The sequence below is a fragment of the Lygodium microphyllum genome, chromosome 14 (genome assembly GCF_053477565.2).
Source record: "Lygodium microphyllum isolate KBCC chromosome 14, Lygodium_microphyllum_v1.1.10, whole genome shotgun sequence".
Taxonomy (NCBI): domain Eukaryota; kingdom Viridiplantae; phylum Streptophyta; class Polypodiopsida; order Schizaeales; family Lygodiaceae; genus Lygodium; species Lygodium microphyllum.
The window spans coordinates 90,005,881-90,020,116 of NC_141148.1; the positions used below are offsets into that span (position 1 = coordinate 90,005,881).

At 40.2% G+C, this 14,236-nt stretch overlaps 1 protein-coding gene across 2 annotated transcripts; it reads left to right on the forward strand.

Moving 5' to 3' along the window:
• Positions 1–9,518: 9,518 nt before the first annotated feature.
• Positions 9,519–12,740, forward strand: LOC148025841 (D-tagatose-1,6-bisphosphate aldolase subunit). 2 transcript variants are annotated; one of them, XM_087693102.1, is made up of 5 exons: positions 9,525–10,120; positions 11,602–11,702; positions 11,859–11,975; positions 12,057–12,158; positions 12,257–12,736. In XM_087693102.1, exons 1-5 carry the CDS (start codon positions 9,772–9,774, stop codon positions 12,425–12,427), a joined length of 840 nt encoding a protein of 279 aa, XP_087549228.1. In that variant the 5' UTR covers positions 9,525–9,771; the 3' UTR covers positions 12,428–12,736. The 2 variants fall into 2 exon arrangements, with proteins under 2 accessions (XP_087549227.1, XP_087549228.1); XM_087693101.1 differs by having other exon boundaries at positions 9,519–10,120; positions 11,859–12,158; positions 12,257–12,740.
• The last annotated feature ends 1,496 nt before the right edge of the window (positions 12,741–14,236 follow it).

Consider the following 14,236-nt stretch of genomic DNA (forward strand, 5'->3'; position numbering starts at 1 on the left):
TCTTCGTGACGTACGTCATGTGTCAGTGTTAGAATATCAAGCTCCTGTTACTCTTCAGTCAGTCTATCTTTATGTGTGTAATTGGATACAACTGTACATGTGTGTGACATTCAATAAGTCGGTGTAGTTAGTGACTTAACCATAGTTAGTCTTTGTTAGTCATACCTATGTGTGTAAGTCTCTTTCAGTTAGTATGATGGAAGAATAATGGAAGAAGAACAACAATGAGCTGAGGCTCATCTTCCGCTCCACTCTGTCTCTCTCCCTCTCTTCCAACATAGTATCATAGCTTGAATGCCTGAAGCATGAAGGCTTGGTAGTGGCCATTTGATATCAAGACATCTGAAGAAAATGTCATCAAAGGAGACTGTGCATGCATCCCGTCTTTTTGCAGAAGCTATATCTTGCTACATAAATGGTTTTTGGAGAAACAATCCGCTATTCCTAACCGCTTCAACATGGTCTACAACTTTGCAAAAGATTTTTTTTTCAAATTCCTCATAGATTTTGAGATATTCAGCACATACCTGTGCAGACTAGCTGTTTACTACAGTAAACAGAAGGTGATTCCAGGGCATTGGTGGCTTTAATCCTAACAATGTATATGCCCTTATTATCATGCATTTGAGCATGATATTGGAGTGTTAAATGCTCAATTTTGGAGCTTATTTGCAGGCTGGAAACAATGAACTGGTTGCTGTCCTGAATTTGGAAACAATATACCTACATGGTTGAAGTATCTGTGATGCTTATTTGCTAGTGACAAGTGCTTGCATCATACCACTTGAGTGGTAAATGCTTTTTGGGAAATTGTAAGTGCTGAAAGTCCAAAGTTTGGACCGATTTGTTGCTGGTTATACCAGGGTATTGATTGGTTATTGTCTGCAGGAAGGATACCTATCATCTTTACTTGACATACATGCAGTATATTCTGACCGGTTGGACATGTATCAACTCCTGCATAGAGTGGCAACTGAATGAGATGTTTTGGAGCTATTTTGAGGTCTGAACACTCTTGTTTTAATAGAGAAAATATTGCTGGTTATAGCAGTGGGCTGGCTATATTTGGTACTGCTACTTGCATACAATACAAACATTGATACTTGTATGGACATAGTTTGTTGCTAGGATGTTTTGCCACTACCATAGAATGTTTTGAGCTGATTTGAGCTTGGTTTATGCTAAGTTGACTGTGTTTTTTCATTGTTGAAATATACTTTACAGCAAAGTAGGTTTTTAGGAAAACTGTCTTGAATTGCAGGAAATTATCCTAAATAGTAGGAAACTAGTCCTGAGCTATAGGAAAAGGAGTCAGATACTTACAGGTTGTATACATCACTGAATGCCTAAGCTGCAACTATGGAAAATACTCAAGGCACTGACAATATCACTCAAATTGTGGGAGAAAAGCTGGATAACAAAAATTTTGCTTTATGGAAGTTCCGTATGAAGAATGTTTTGGTTGGCAGAGGTTATTGGGACTTATATGCAGGTGATGAGGCTGAACTTGAAATGCATGAAAGGAATCCGACAAATGATCAGAAAAGGGCTGAGAGAGCATGCAAGGTGTTACATTGGTTTTCCTTATGTATATCAGATGTTATGGTTATATAGATTACTAAATGTAATTCCCCAAAGGATGCATGGGACATACTCATGAAGAATTATGGAAATGTAACACATGCAAGAAAGATTGAGCTAAAGCAATAGTTCAATAATATGTCTAGGAATGGCAGAAGCATTCAAGCCTACATTATAGAGATCAAGAACATAGCGGATCAACTTGCCACCATTGGATCTTCAATGTTTGAGGATGATATGATTGCAGTGACATTGACTGGACTTGGCAAAGAGTATAAAGCATTTGATATGTCTATTTCTATGAGAGCTGAATCCCTTGATTGGGATGAGCTGATTGCTTTGCTGTTGCATGAGAAAGTTAAGCTTGGGCTGAATACAGGTTTTAATACGTCTCAAAGCAGAGATATTGTTCTTTACTCTAGCCAACGTGGTAGAGGCGGCAGAGGCCGTGGCTCTTTTCGAGGTCGAGGAGACACTCGAAATGCTTTTGGACAGCATCAGCAGAATGCTTGGCATGGCACAAATACATAGGGCCAGCGTGGATCTGGCGGCTTTAGAGGCAGGGGGAGATCACCCCATGGTAGAGATGGTGGATCTGGTTCATGGCAGCCAAATGACCAGTCAAACAGAGATAAGGACTGCCATTACTGCAACACATATGGACACATTGCAAAGGATTGTTACAAGAAATCCTGATGGCAAGAAAAAGAGCATGCATGATGTACTACATGTACCTACAATAACCAAGAATCTTTTGTCAGTTGGACAGATGGCAGAACGAAATCTGCATGTGAGATTTAATAAAGATGGATTCTTTGTTGAAGAATATGGTAATGGCTGCAAACTGATTGCTAAAGGCCGAAGAGATGGCATAATGTTTACTCTTGATGCATCAATATCAGAATTGAAAGCAGCCATGTTTGCACATGATGATGGTGCTATATGGGATGTTAAGATATGGCATAAGCAGATTGGCCATGTGAATGTACAAAAGCCGAAATCTATGCAGTAGAAGGAGATTGTGCTTGGACTGCCTAAGTTCAAGTATCATGACTTTGGACATCTATGTGATGCATGTTAGTTTGGAAAGCAAGCATGGTTTCCATTTATGAGACATGTACGGAATAGCTCACAACCCTTGCATTTGGTACATTCTGATGTATGGGGTCCGTCTCATAATGCTTCATTTGATGGTGCTTGTTACTATGTATCCTTCATTGATGATTTCAACACAAGTATACTTGGCTTTACATACTGAAACATACGGAGGATGTGTTTGGTGCATTCAAGGATTTCAAGAAGCATGCTGAAAATGAATTGAGCTGTAAAATTTCATGTCTTAGATCAGATGGAGGTGGAGAATATGTCTCTAATTACTTTGACATGTACCTTGCTAAACATGGGATTAGAAGGCAGTTAACTTGCAGCTATACACCACAACAAAATGGTGTAGCAGAAAGGAAAAATAGAGTACTGATGGAATTGGCAAGAGGTATGTTGAATGAGAAGAGTTTGCCAAATGGTTATTGGGTTGAAGCAGTAGTGACAGCTGTCTATGTGCTGAATAGAACCCTTACAGCAGGGATTCATGATGTAACTCCATATGAGAGGTTGTATGGTCATAAGCCTGACATTTCACACTTGAAGGTATTTGGCAGCATTGCATATGTGCATGTTCTTGATGAAAAGATGAAGAAATTGGATCCTAAAGCTGTCAAGAGTGTGTTCCTTGGTTATGCACAAGACCGGAAAGCTTACAAGTGTTATGTACCATATCTACACATGAGACATTGATTATAACAGAGATGTTTTTCTTAATGAGCTGGCATCGTGGTATGGTAATCTTGTTGTAGTGGCTACTAATGGATCAGCCAGCATAGTGAGTACATCTATGAGTGGTCCTACAGGTGATGGGTCACCTATAATAAGTCCTTGGTCAGGACGCTTGTGGAGTCGTACTCCTACGTCCACTGACACGAATATGTCAGTGAGGGGGAGATTGGATAAGGGAAAAGAAAAGATGCTTGAGGATGTGACAGGTCCACCTATAGCAGGTTATGAGTCATCTAACGGCGACAGTTTGGATAGTGAGTTGGGCATTCCGTCTATTATGATGACTAGAGCAAGGCAGAGTGGTTAAGTACCGCCTCATGAGAGGCAAGCTCAGAGTGAGCCATAGTTACGGAGATCTGAGAGAGTCAGAAAACCAATTGACATGTTTACATACACTGGTTATTCATCCCACCATTATGCATATATGGCTAGTGTGATAGGTTACAAAGAACCTACAAAGTTTGATGATGCAATTACAGATGATAATTGGTGTGCTACCATGGATGGGGAGTATGCAGCCCTGGCTGAAAATGAGACATGGGAATTGGTTGAGTTGCCTGAAGGCAAAGTTCCCATTGGCTGCAAATGGGTGTACAAGGTTAAGTGCAGGTCAAATAGTTCGTTAGAATGCTATACGGCTAGGCTAGTTGCAAAAGGGTATGCGCATCAATATGGTCTTGACTATGAGGAAACTTTCAGTCCGGTGGCTAAAATGGTATCAGTCAGAATTGTCATTGCTTTGGCAGCATGCAAAGGCTGGAAATTATGGCAAATGGATGTCAAGAATGCTTTCTTGAATGGTGATTTGGTTGAGAAAGTATATATGGAGCAACCTGAAGGCTATGTTCACCCGGACTTTCCTACACATGTATGTAAGCTGAAAAAGGATTTATATGGACTGAAACAGGCACCTAGAGCATGGAATGCTCGGATCAACAGTTATTTACAGCAACATGGATCTAGATTGGGTGATGCAAATCACAGTGTGTTCACGAAGAAGACAGATCATGGATATGTGTTTCTACTGGTTTATGTGGATGATCTTATCATCACTAGAGATGATGAAGAGGGCGTTGCTGAAATTAAGTCATGTTTACAGGCTAAATTCAAAGTCAAAGACCTTGGTGAGCTGAAGTATTTTCTTGGGATTGAGGTATATGGCTGCTATAGAAGCAGTATTTTCTTGGGATTGAGGTATATGGCTGCTTCTATATGCCTCAAGGTATATGGCTGCTATAGAAGCAGTATGCTCATGACATGTTATAGAAGTATGGTATGGTTGAATGCAGGCCTATGGAGACACCTCTTGATCAGAACGTCAACCTTGTAGATTGATGTTGGGAATGACATAGAGAATGTGGCCATGTATCTGACAGATGGTGGGCAACTTGATATACTTGACTATTACCCGTCCTGACTTATGTTATGCAGTGGGGCTGATTAGTCAGTGCATGCAGAAGCCTTGCAAACCACATTTAGATGCAATCAGGAGGATCATGAGATATGTAAAGGATACTACAGATTATGGGCTGTTTTATGCATATGAAAAATCCCTTGACTTGATAGGGTTTATTGATGCTGATTGGGCTAGTTGTGCCTATGATAGGAGGTTAACTAGTGGTTGTGCATTTGGATTAGGCAGCAGTATGATCAATTGGCAGAGTAAGAAACATCCTATTGTTGCATTGTCTAGTACAGAAGTTGAGTACAGAGGAGCTGCCTTAGCGGCTTGCGAAGCAGTTTGGCTTATGAAACTGCTGGAAGACTTGGGAATATAGCTGGAAAGTAGAGTGAGATTGCATTGTGATAACCTCAGCAATGTTATGTTGGCTAGCAATCCTGTCTACCATGCTAGGTCCAAACATATTGAGGTTCACTACCATTTCATCAGAGAAATGGTTCTTACAGGGCAGATTGACTTGATTCATGTGAAGATTGAAGACTAGGTAGCAGACATAATTACTAAGTCTCTTGGTAAAGAAAAGCTCATATACTTCAGATAGCTACTTGGAGTTTATCAGATGGTTTGAGCTTGAGGGGGAATGTTAGAATATCAAGCTCTCATTACTCTTCAGTCAGTCTATCTTTATGTGTGTGACCTGGATATAGTTGTACATGTGTGTGACATTCAATAAGTTGGTGTAGTCAGTGACTTTAGTCTTGGTTAGTCATACCTATGTGTGTAAGTCTCTTTTAGTTAGTATGATTGAAGAATAATGGAAGAAGAACAACAATGAGCTGAGGCTCATCTTTCGCTCCACTCTGTCTCTCTCCCTCTCTTCCAATAGTCGGCTCTCATGAAAAGCCTTATCTTTGCTCTGGTACCTTGGATGATGTAGGTTATGTTGTCTCCTTTGGTGATTCCTCATGGAAGATTATCAATGGGAATCTTGTTATTACATGTGGTGCTAAGTCTAGTATCCTCTATCACTTGCTTGTATCTGAGTTGGTTGACCATGTTTTGGCTGTGATTGTAGTTCCACATGTATGTCTCTAGTATTGCCACCTTGGACGCATGTCTTTGAAAGGATGAAAATGCTTATCAGTTTGCAATATCTTTTGTCCCTAGATTATAAGTGTTTTGAGTATTGTGATCATTGTTTATATGGCAGAGAGACACATATTATGCATAAGAAGTTTGGCATGTAGAGCATGAGTGAGCCCTTGGCTCTTCTTTATTAGGACATATGTGATCCCATGCCCTGTTAGTTGCTAGGTGGTGCGAAGTACTTTGACACCTTCATTGATAATTACTCACATAAGGTCTAGGCTTTTCCTATCAAGCAAAAATCGGATCTCTTGTTTACCTTTCATTGTTGGCTTGCTCTTGTTGAGAATTAGTCTAGCTATAGGTTGAAATGCCTAAGGTCTAATAATGAACGGTTTCATATGCATGATGGTAAGCCTATTGCATGTCCTCTACCTTCTCATGTGAAGGTGAGCCAGGTCGAATCTTTGTATTTTGATAAGCAAATGGCCAAGATTCCTTATGCATTAGCAATGGGCAGTTTGATGTATACCATGATAGCCACTCATCCTAAGATTGCATTTGCAATGAGAGTTGTGGCATGTTGTATGGCTACACCTAGTAGGTGGCATTGGGATGCCTCATGAGGTACCTGAAGGGCACATCAAATATGTGAATATATTATGGTGGTTAGAATAGAGGAGTCGTGGGATACACTAACTTTGATTATGTAGGATGTGTGAAGACAATAGGAAGTCCACTTTGGCTATGCATTTACCTTTGCTGGGGGGTGTTATTTCTTGGATGTCCAAGGCGCAGAAATGCACATTGTTCTCTATTACCGAGGCCGAGTATATTGCAACTACTGAGTCTTGCAAGGAGACTCTCTGGTTAGTCTGTCTATTGGTATGACAAATGTGGTCCCTACATTGCATTCAGATTCTATGCATGCTATCTAGTTAGCCAAGAATCCAATCTTCCATGTGAACATGAAACACATTGAGATGCATTACCACTTCATCAAAGAGGTAGTTGAGGATAAGTCTATTGATCTTGCCAACAACTCAACTGACCAAAATCTTGTAGATCTACTCATGAAAAATCTCTCAATGGAGCTTTTTCCTTTCTTAGGAAGTTGATGGGTGTTGGATGAGATGATGTCTTTCCTCATCCTATTGTACTAATGTATATATATATATATATATACATTGTCACTTTTTTTGCGTTCTCTCCTCACTAGGGGCACATTCACCTTTAAGTGGGAGGTTGTTAGGGGTAAAGGCACCTGTGCCTAGCCGCTCGTGTATTAGCTACACTGACAGTACTTACACACATGTATATTGCATGTAGCAGGTGCCCATCATTGTCACTTCATTATTTATTCTTTTAATGACATTTGAATAAGGGAAGGTTGGTCACACATTGTGATGATTGGAGTCCCACATCTTATGTCTCTTTCTCTCTCTCTCTCTCTCTTGCTCTTGCACCTTCCACCATAGCTCTTACTTTTGCCTGTGTACTTTCAGTCTCGGCTCACTCCCTTCAAGCTCTCTCATTCTAAGTACACTATTAGATCTCAAACACCTAGCCCCCATGGCCTTGTGGTCATGAGCAATTGGTTTTTAGGCTAGCAAACCTCACTTCTCACTAAAATGCTACGTTTTGTAGTCCACTTCCTAATTGCACGAACTCCAAGCTTGAGTGTCTTAATATATTGGTATCTAATACATTGCACATATGACACTTAGTTACCTCCTTGACTGAATGTCGTGGCCTCTATCAATGAGCGTTGTTTATTAGTTAAGGATTTGACCCACTCGCCCTCATCTAATTTCACAAATTGTATCACTTAGTTGACTCAACCTCACTTTAATCCCTTTTTGCCCCCACACCTCATCAACCCGGACTTTCTCACATACTTAGTCAAAGTAAAATAATTGTTATGCCAAGTTATATGCAAATGGATACTCAAATGCATAACACATATGATGAGTGCTCAAGCATCTTTTTATGAGAATACAAAGTGTAGGTGCAACAACCATACCTTTCCATTTTTTCATGACCTTACTCTACATGATGCCGCAGTGTATTACACATCCAAAGGCACTAAATACTCCTGACTCGTGCTACCTTTGGGCAAATATAAAGCACATAAACATCCTAAGCATTTAATGGATTTGAAAAAAACAACACATTCAACATGTTTAATCAGATGTATAATTATTGGTACCACGTGGATTGACAGATGGCACCAAGGCCAACTTGTGCTATCGAAATGTCACTTTTGGGCATTAAAACCATCATTTTCATGAAAACTGTAGTTTTATATGTATTGTTTTATGATATTATGAAACTTTAGCATATTGTTGATTTTTCCTATATGAAGGAGGCTTCTAGAGGGGAGATCCACAAAAAGTAAGAGCACAAGCAATAATGGAGGATCCCGATTAAGCCCACGTTTATACTTTTAAACATAATAAAAAGGAGGAAAACGCAAAGCCCTAAATGGACTTGGGGTGTTTGTAAAAGCCCAAGGGAGAAAACTTCTCAAAGAGGGAAAGATCCAAGTGGTCCTAAGTGTGTACAATCACTACCATAGCATAGGCTATAGGCATTGCCCACTAATCACCTTACCAACACAAGGGTCCTATCTTAGTCTTATGGTAAAGGAGCCAATAAAATGATAGCTACAAAAATGTGTGTTGCTCTTATCCATGATGATTGAAATGTAATGGAATGTGAATGCATAGGTTCCCTGTTTGTCAAAACAAAGATCTTGAGGATTAATGAAGTAAAACCTTGTTGCTTACCTCACACAAAAAAATCATGTGCTAAAATAATGGCATTTTAAATAGTGGCATTTAAATACTTAAGGAAAAAGAGGAGGATGGACTAGTAATATGACAAGGTATTGGACTCCTACCCACCAATATGAAAGCTTTACTACCATCAAGCAAGCCACTCCAACATACCAACTTGTCACATTAATGGTCCTTGCTAGCAACAAATATAATGGTTGCTTATCCTATACATTGTCTACAAGAAGACGAGAATGGATTTATGAGTTGAAAGTTCAAGCATTGTGGGTTATTACACAATATTTCCATGACTAGTTATATCTAAGATCGATGTGCTAGTAATATGGCATCAAGTGATGCCCCATAAATTCTTAAAAAATATATGAAAAGTAAGAAAAATGGAAACACACTGCCTTTCACTTCACCTGTGCCAACATGTAAAAAAACTTTGAGACATTTTGATGGAAGATGCATGATAATCAATCCCTCCCATTGGATTTGTGAGTTACCAAAAGTTGCTAGTTAAACAACGGTAGATAAGAACATTGGCAAAAATCAACGATGCACCAAAAGAGTTGCAGGTTTTTCAATCCCTCTCGCTCCAATGGGTGAATGACACATCATGTTGGAACAACTAGCTTCACCATCACAATTGCAATCCCATTAGCTTCCCCTTGAAACAATAAATTGACTCTTTAGTGGGGGACCACTTGGCATGACTACTGTATTGTTAATTATGTGTGATCATGTTATAGAAAATGCTCAGGTGTGGACTAGGATGCCAGAAAGATCCAAGTTAGTCAAAGAGTTTCCCTAAAAAGGTGTGGCCTAGAACCCCTTAGAGGTCCGAGCAAGCCAAAGAGACTTGCCACCCACACAAGGCTTGCAAGCTATCCCACGGTCCCATCTTCATTTTCTTCTAAAGATGATGGTGTTTTGAGAGGGTCAATCACCACGTGCCGACTGTCAGATTGTTGTGAATCAAGGGCGCCCCCCCGCCCCCCCCCCTCTCTCTCTCAATCAATCAATCAAAAAACAAGCAATCAATTGAATTGGCCTTGCCTATCAGCTCCACTCAGAGACCCTCCTCAAATGGAAACTGCATCCCTTTCATCAAGCCATCCATTCCCTCTCTCCCGGCCTCAAACCCTAGCGCCTTCATCAGTGAAACGCAGCACCAGAGCCGTCGGATTGCTGAGCAGCAGCCCTCCTCCAGATGCTGCCGACCCCCGCCCCTTGCCGTTGTCGTCCGATTATGGCTTCTCCTCTGTCTTCTGCAGCATGGCTGTCCGCCTGCGGTCTCCCGCAGTTTGCCGCAGCAGTGGTAGTGGCAGCAACAACAGCAGTAGTGGTAGCCGGAGTGGAAACTTTCTGCCGCCTCCTGATGAGTTCGGGCCGTACCCGTGGGACCCTTCATGGCAACAATCGTTGGATGATAATGGTATGTGCACTTCTTTTCACCTTTTTCTTTGTTTTGTTGTGAAGCGAAAGAGCATCAATCATTGCATATTGTAGAGATTGATCAGAGAATTTGAGGTGAAATTGTGCAATCCATGTGCATAACGGCAGCGCCAAATTGGGTATGGGCATCCATCGTTGTAAAATGCTGACATTGAACACAAGGGATGAAGCAAGATCATGCAATCCATGCTCAAAACAGCAGAGCGAAATTGGGAAATCCACGTGACTTTTGTTTTTCAGGGTGATGGTAAATGTCAATGGCGTGGTAATGTAGAGATTGATCAGAAGGGTTGAAGTGAAATTTCGCAATCCATGTGCATAATAGCAGTCCAAAATTGGGAAGGGGCATTCATCATTGTAAAATGCAGACATTGAAGGGAAGAGTGGACGTAAAATCATGCAACCCATGTGCATATAGCCCCACGAAATTGGGAAATCCACATAATTTTTGTTTTTCAGGGCGGCCCAAATTTTCATGGCATGATAAATGCGCAGGCACAGCATTCTTTTGCATTTTGGTTTCCTCTTTGGTATTATTTGATACCTGTTTGCATGCCAATCGAGAAGGGCGTGCTCAGTATTTCTAGCTAGTGGAACCCACATTTATGTGCTCCTTGATCAGAAAAGAAGATAAACCAGATGTGACAGTGCATGCTTTTCTGGATTACATTTTGAGCAAATATGCTTGCACCTGTACAAGAGCTTCTGACCTTGACCCAGAGTATCTTTTTAAGGATCCCTTTTGGCAATGAGCAATTACATACACAAGAACAGATGCTCTGCAGGCAAGTGATTTGATTGTGAGAGAAGTATGGGTTTGTTTTTCATGATGCTAGCAATAGATGCATTGGGCATGATCTGCCCTGAAATGCCCACTTAGTGGCATATATACATTTATGTTGTATGTGACACCTGGCCAGAATTTTACTGGGCAAGTTTGCAATTGGTATTTTCAAGTAAGACTAGGTTCCTGAGCATTCCAAGAATGGGATGTGCATGTGTATGTGCACATGTGCATTTGTGAATGTGGGGTGTCCAAAAAGATTGCTGCTTAGTGGGACTTGTTCTGTGCCTTAAAGAGCACCAAAAGTACTTTAATAGGTAGAGGATGCCGCTGTTGCGGTTGCTCTTCCAGGCCAATAGAATGTGGGCTGTCCGAAAAGATTGCTGCTTAGTGGGACTTGTTCTGTGCTTTAAAGAGCACTAAAGTATTTTAATAGGTAAAGGATGCCACTGTTGCAGTTGCTCAGCTTTCTCCCTCTATATCAGATGGAACCAATGGTTATCTGATGGTTTACACAAATTTTGCAATATTTTAGGTCGTGTAGAACATATGTAGATTCACAAGAATGTATGCTTCTTGCTGTTAGAAATGATGTTTTAATACTTCTAGTTGCCGTTTGGGTTCTTGTAAAATAGCTTTGATGACTTACTGCAGTGAATATTGTAATTGTTATATAGCCGTACAGTGGATTCAGGAAGATCTGGTCACTCTGTTCACAAGTGATGGATTAGTCCAGCTCGGAGGTTCTTTGATCCCTCATCAGATGTCTCTATCAGAGGTTTGTTTTGTGCTTTGGTGCTTTTTTGATGTTGGTCCTGAATAGTGCTGTTGTTTGGATTTTATCAATCCATAGTTGGAGAAAGTGGGCTTTTCACATTCAATATGGTGCCATTCTATTCAATCTATTTACATTTTAGATCACAACATGACACAGAAGAGGGAGTTTCATGGAAAGGTCCCTATGAAATACCGGCGTTTCCGGGAAGAAGATTATATGGATTCTAAGCAAGGGCTATGCCTTGGAGCACTATTTGACATCGTTGCTACAAATGTGAGGATTCTGTTTCTTTTCCATTTTTTGTTTCATGATTTGTGGGAATACTTAAAATTTATGTACACGATTACTGTTCAGAAATTGGATACAGGGCGAAGATTTTGCGTGTTTGGATTTTGTCGTTCCATAGAGATGCTTAGTGATGTAGTGGAAGATACTGTGCTGGAGCAGGGAGGAGAGGTGAGAAATATGGTCTCAAATATCCTGCTTCCAAATGTCTGATTGTTTTCTTTACTCTGTCAATGTCAGCTCAAATGTTCATGGATGCACACATGCAGATTGTACTTGCTGAAAAAGCCAGCAATGGAGGTCTCAATGAGAAGCTTTCTATGATGGTGGCAATGCCTCTTCTCTGGGGTGTACCACCAGCTGTTGATTCGCTGAATTATGCTATTCGTTGTGGTGGTGGTATTGTGGAAAAGGTAACATGGCAGTGGGAATTCCTTTGAAGATGTATTATATTGTGAGGGAGTGTTTGTGTAGGCATTTCTTCTCCACCTGACCTGTATCTTAGTCGAACCTGTTTCCCCAAGATTCAGCCATATTTTGTGAATGTTGTACATACTTTAATTGTTGTCTGAATCTTTTGTACACAAAAAACTGCAACATTTGCTCATTACCGTATGTTATGATTCTTCTTAACATTATACCCCAAAGGGCTGTAATGACAGAAATTCACAATGATTATTGTGGTGTTGTAGTTCAGGAAACAGTATTCTCACAGCACCATTGGATCAGGAATCAGAGGATGATTTCAGTCTCTTTGTTTTGAGTAGCACCAGTGCATTAGTCTCTGCAGTTTTATCATTTTGCTTTCTGAATTTGTGAGAGGCCATTAAATGTTTTGGGTAGGCCTAGCCTAATGAACATGAAAGACTTTTTATCGACTGCTATTTGCATTCTGTATTTGAACAGGTATTTTCTTCATAATTTGACCAAATTCAAAGTAATTTTCCATATTGTCGGAACTTCCTTTTCCATCTCATCTCATTTTACACATTTAATGTTCTCAATGTTCGAGCTGCTTTGAAAAAGCGAGCAATAGAATTTATTGTAATTTATGAATACACTCTTTTTCAGCTTGTGCCCCAGTCATATTTGTAGTGAATTTTGACAATCACATGTTTGTCCTTCATACCTTAAGGCCAAATGATGGGGTACCACCATGCTATCCAAAGCTTAAAGTAGTTATTGGCAATATGTTTGTTTACTTGGGAAACAACTATTTTCATCATGATATTATGAGACTGGCTCTTGGAAAGGGATGCACTGAGTGCTTTGTGCAACACATATACATACAGGTTTTATTTTAATTTTTTTAAAGGAGCAGAAAATTAATCTGCTACTTGCATTTGCGTGGTAAAGATGCAGACTAGTCATTGAGAGCTAATGGGATTAAAGCTTGAAATGTAAAGGGTGATGCAGTAACATTTGGACAGGGAACCTTGGCCAGATGGGATTTTTACCTTTTCTTTTTATTCATTCTGTACGTTCCATTTACACATTGATGGATGTTCTTTAGAGGATGCTTTGCATGATTGTTGACGGGCTTTTGTGGTTGAGAAAATAGGCAACAAACTAGAGAACCAGTTATGAGACCCAATATTCAAAATTACTTGCCTAGAGGGACCAAGGGATGAACTCATTATAACATCACATATTATAGCTTGCCTCACTTGTAGGTGCATCCATTATAAACTTGGCAACTAGCCTAACTTGAAGGTCGGTTCATCATTTGAGTTGAGATTTGTTAATTGGGAAACATCAATCTTGGACATACCTTGCTTGGTCTCATGTTTGGGACTCCTCTTGTGTTTGGGCTTTTCTTGCTCTAGAGGGATGCGTGTAAGCTCTCTAAGTGGCTCTAAGTTGGTAGAGGTTGAAGGTTTTTCCATGCTAATTTTCCTATGATCATTTCTTAACATCTCCTTGCTTTTTTGCTATGCCCTTGTGTTTGTGTGGCACTATTATCGGGTCTCTATGTTGGGTTAACTTGCATATTTGCTTTTGGGCTATATTGGTAGTTGTAGGCCAATGACTATTTTTGACCACGTTGGTTGGGACTTAGGTCTTGAAGCAATCCTTGCACTAGGTTTGGTCAATGTGTTGTCCTTGTTTTTGCTTGACGTTTTTCTCTTTTCATCGTTTTTTTACACTTATCTTCAACCCGTTTGCAGGATACATTTTTGGAAGGCTCATACTTCCTATCTCATCTTGGACTTTGTGTTTTGGCTTTTAGGAGCATTGGACTTGATCTT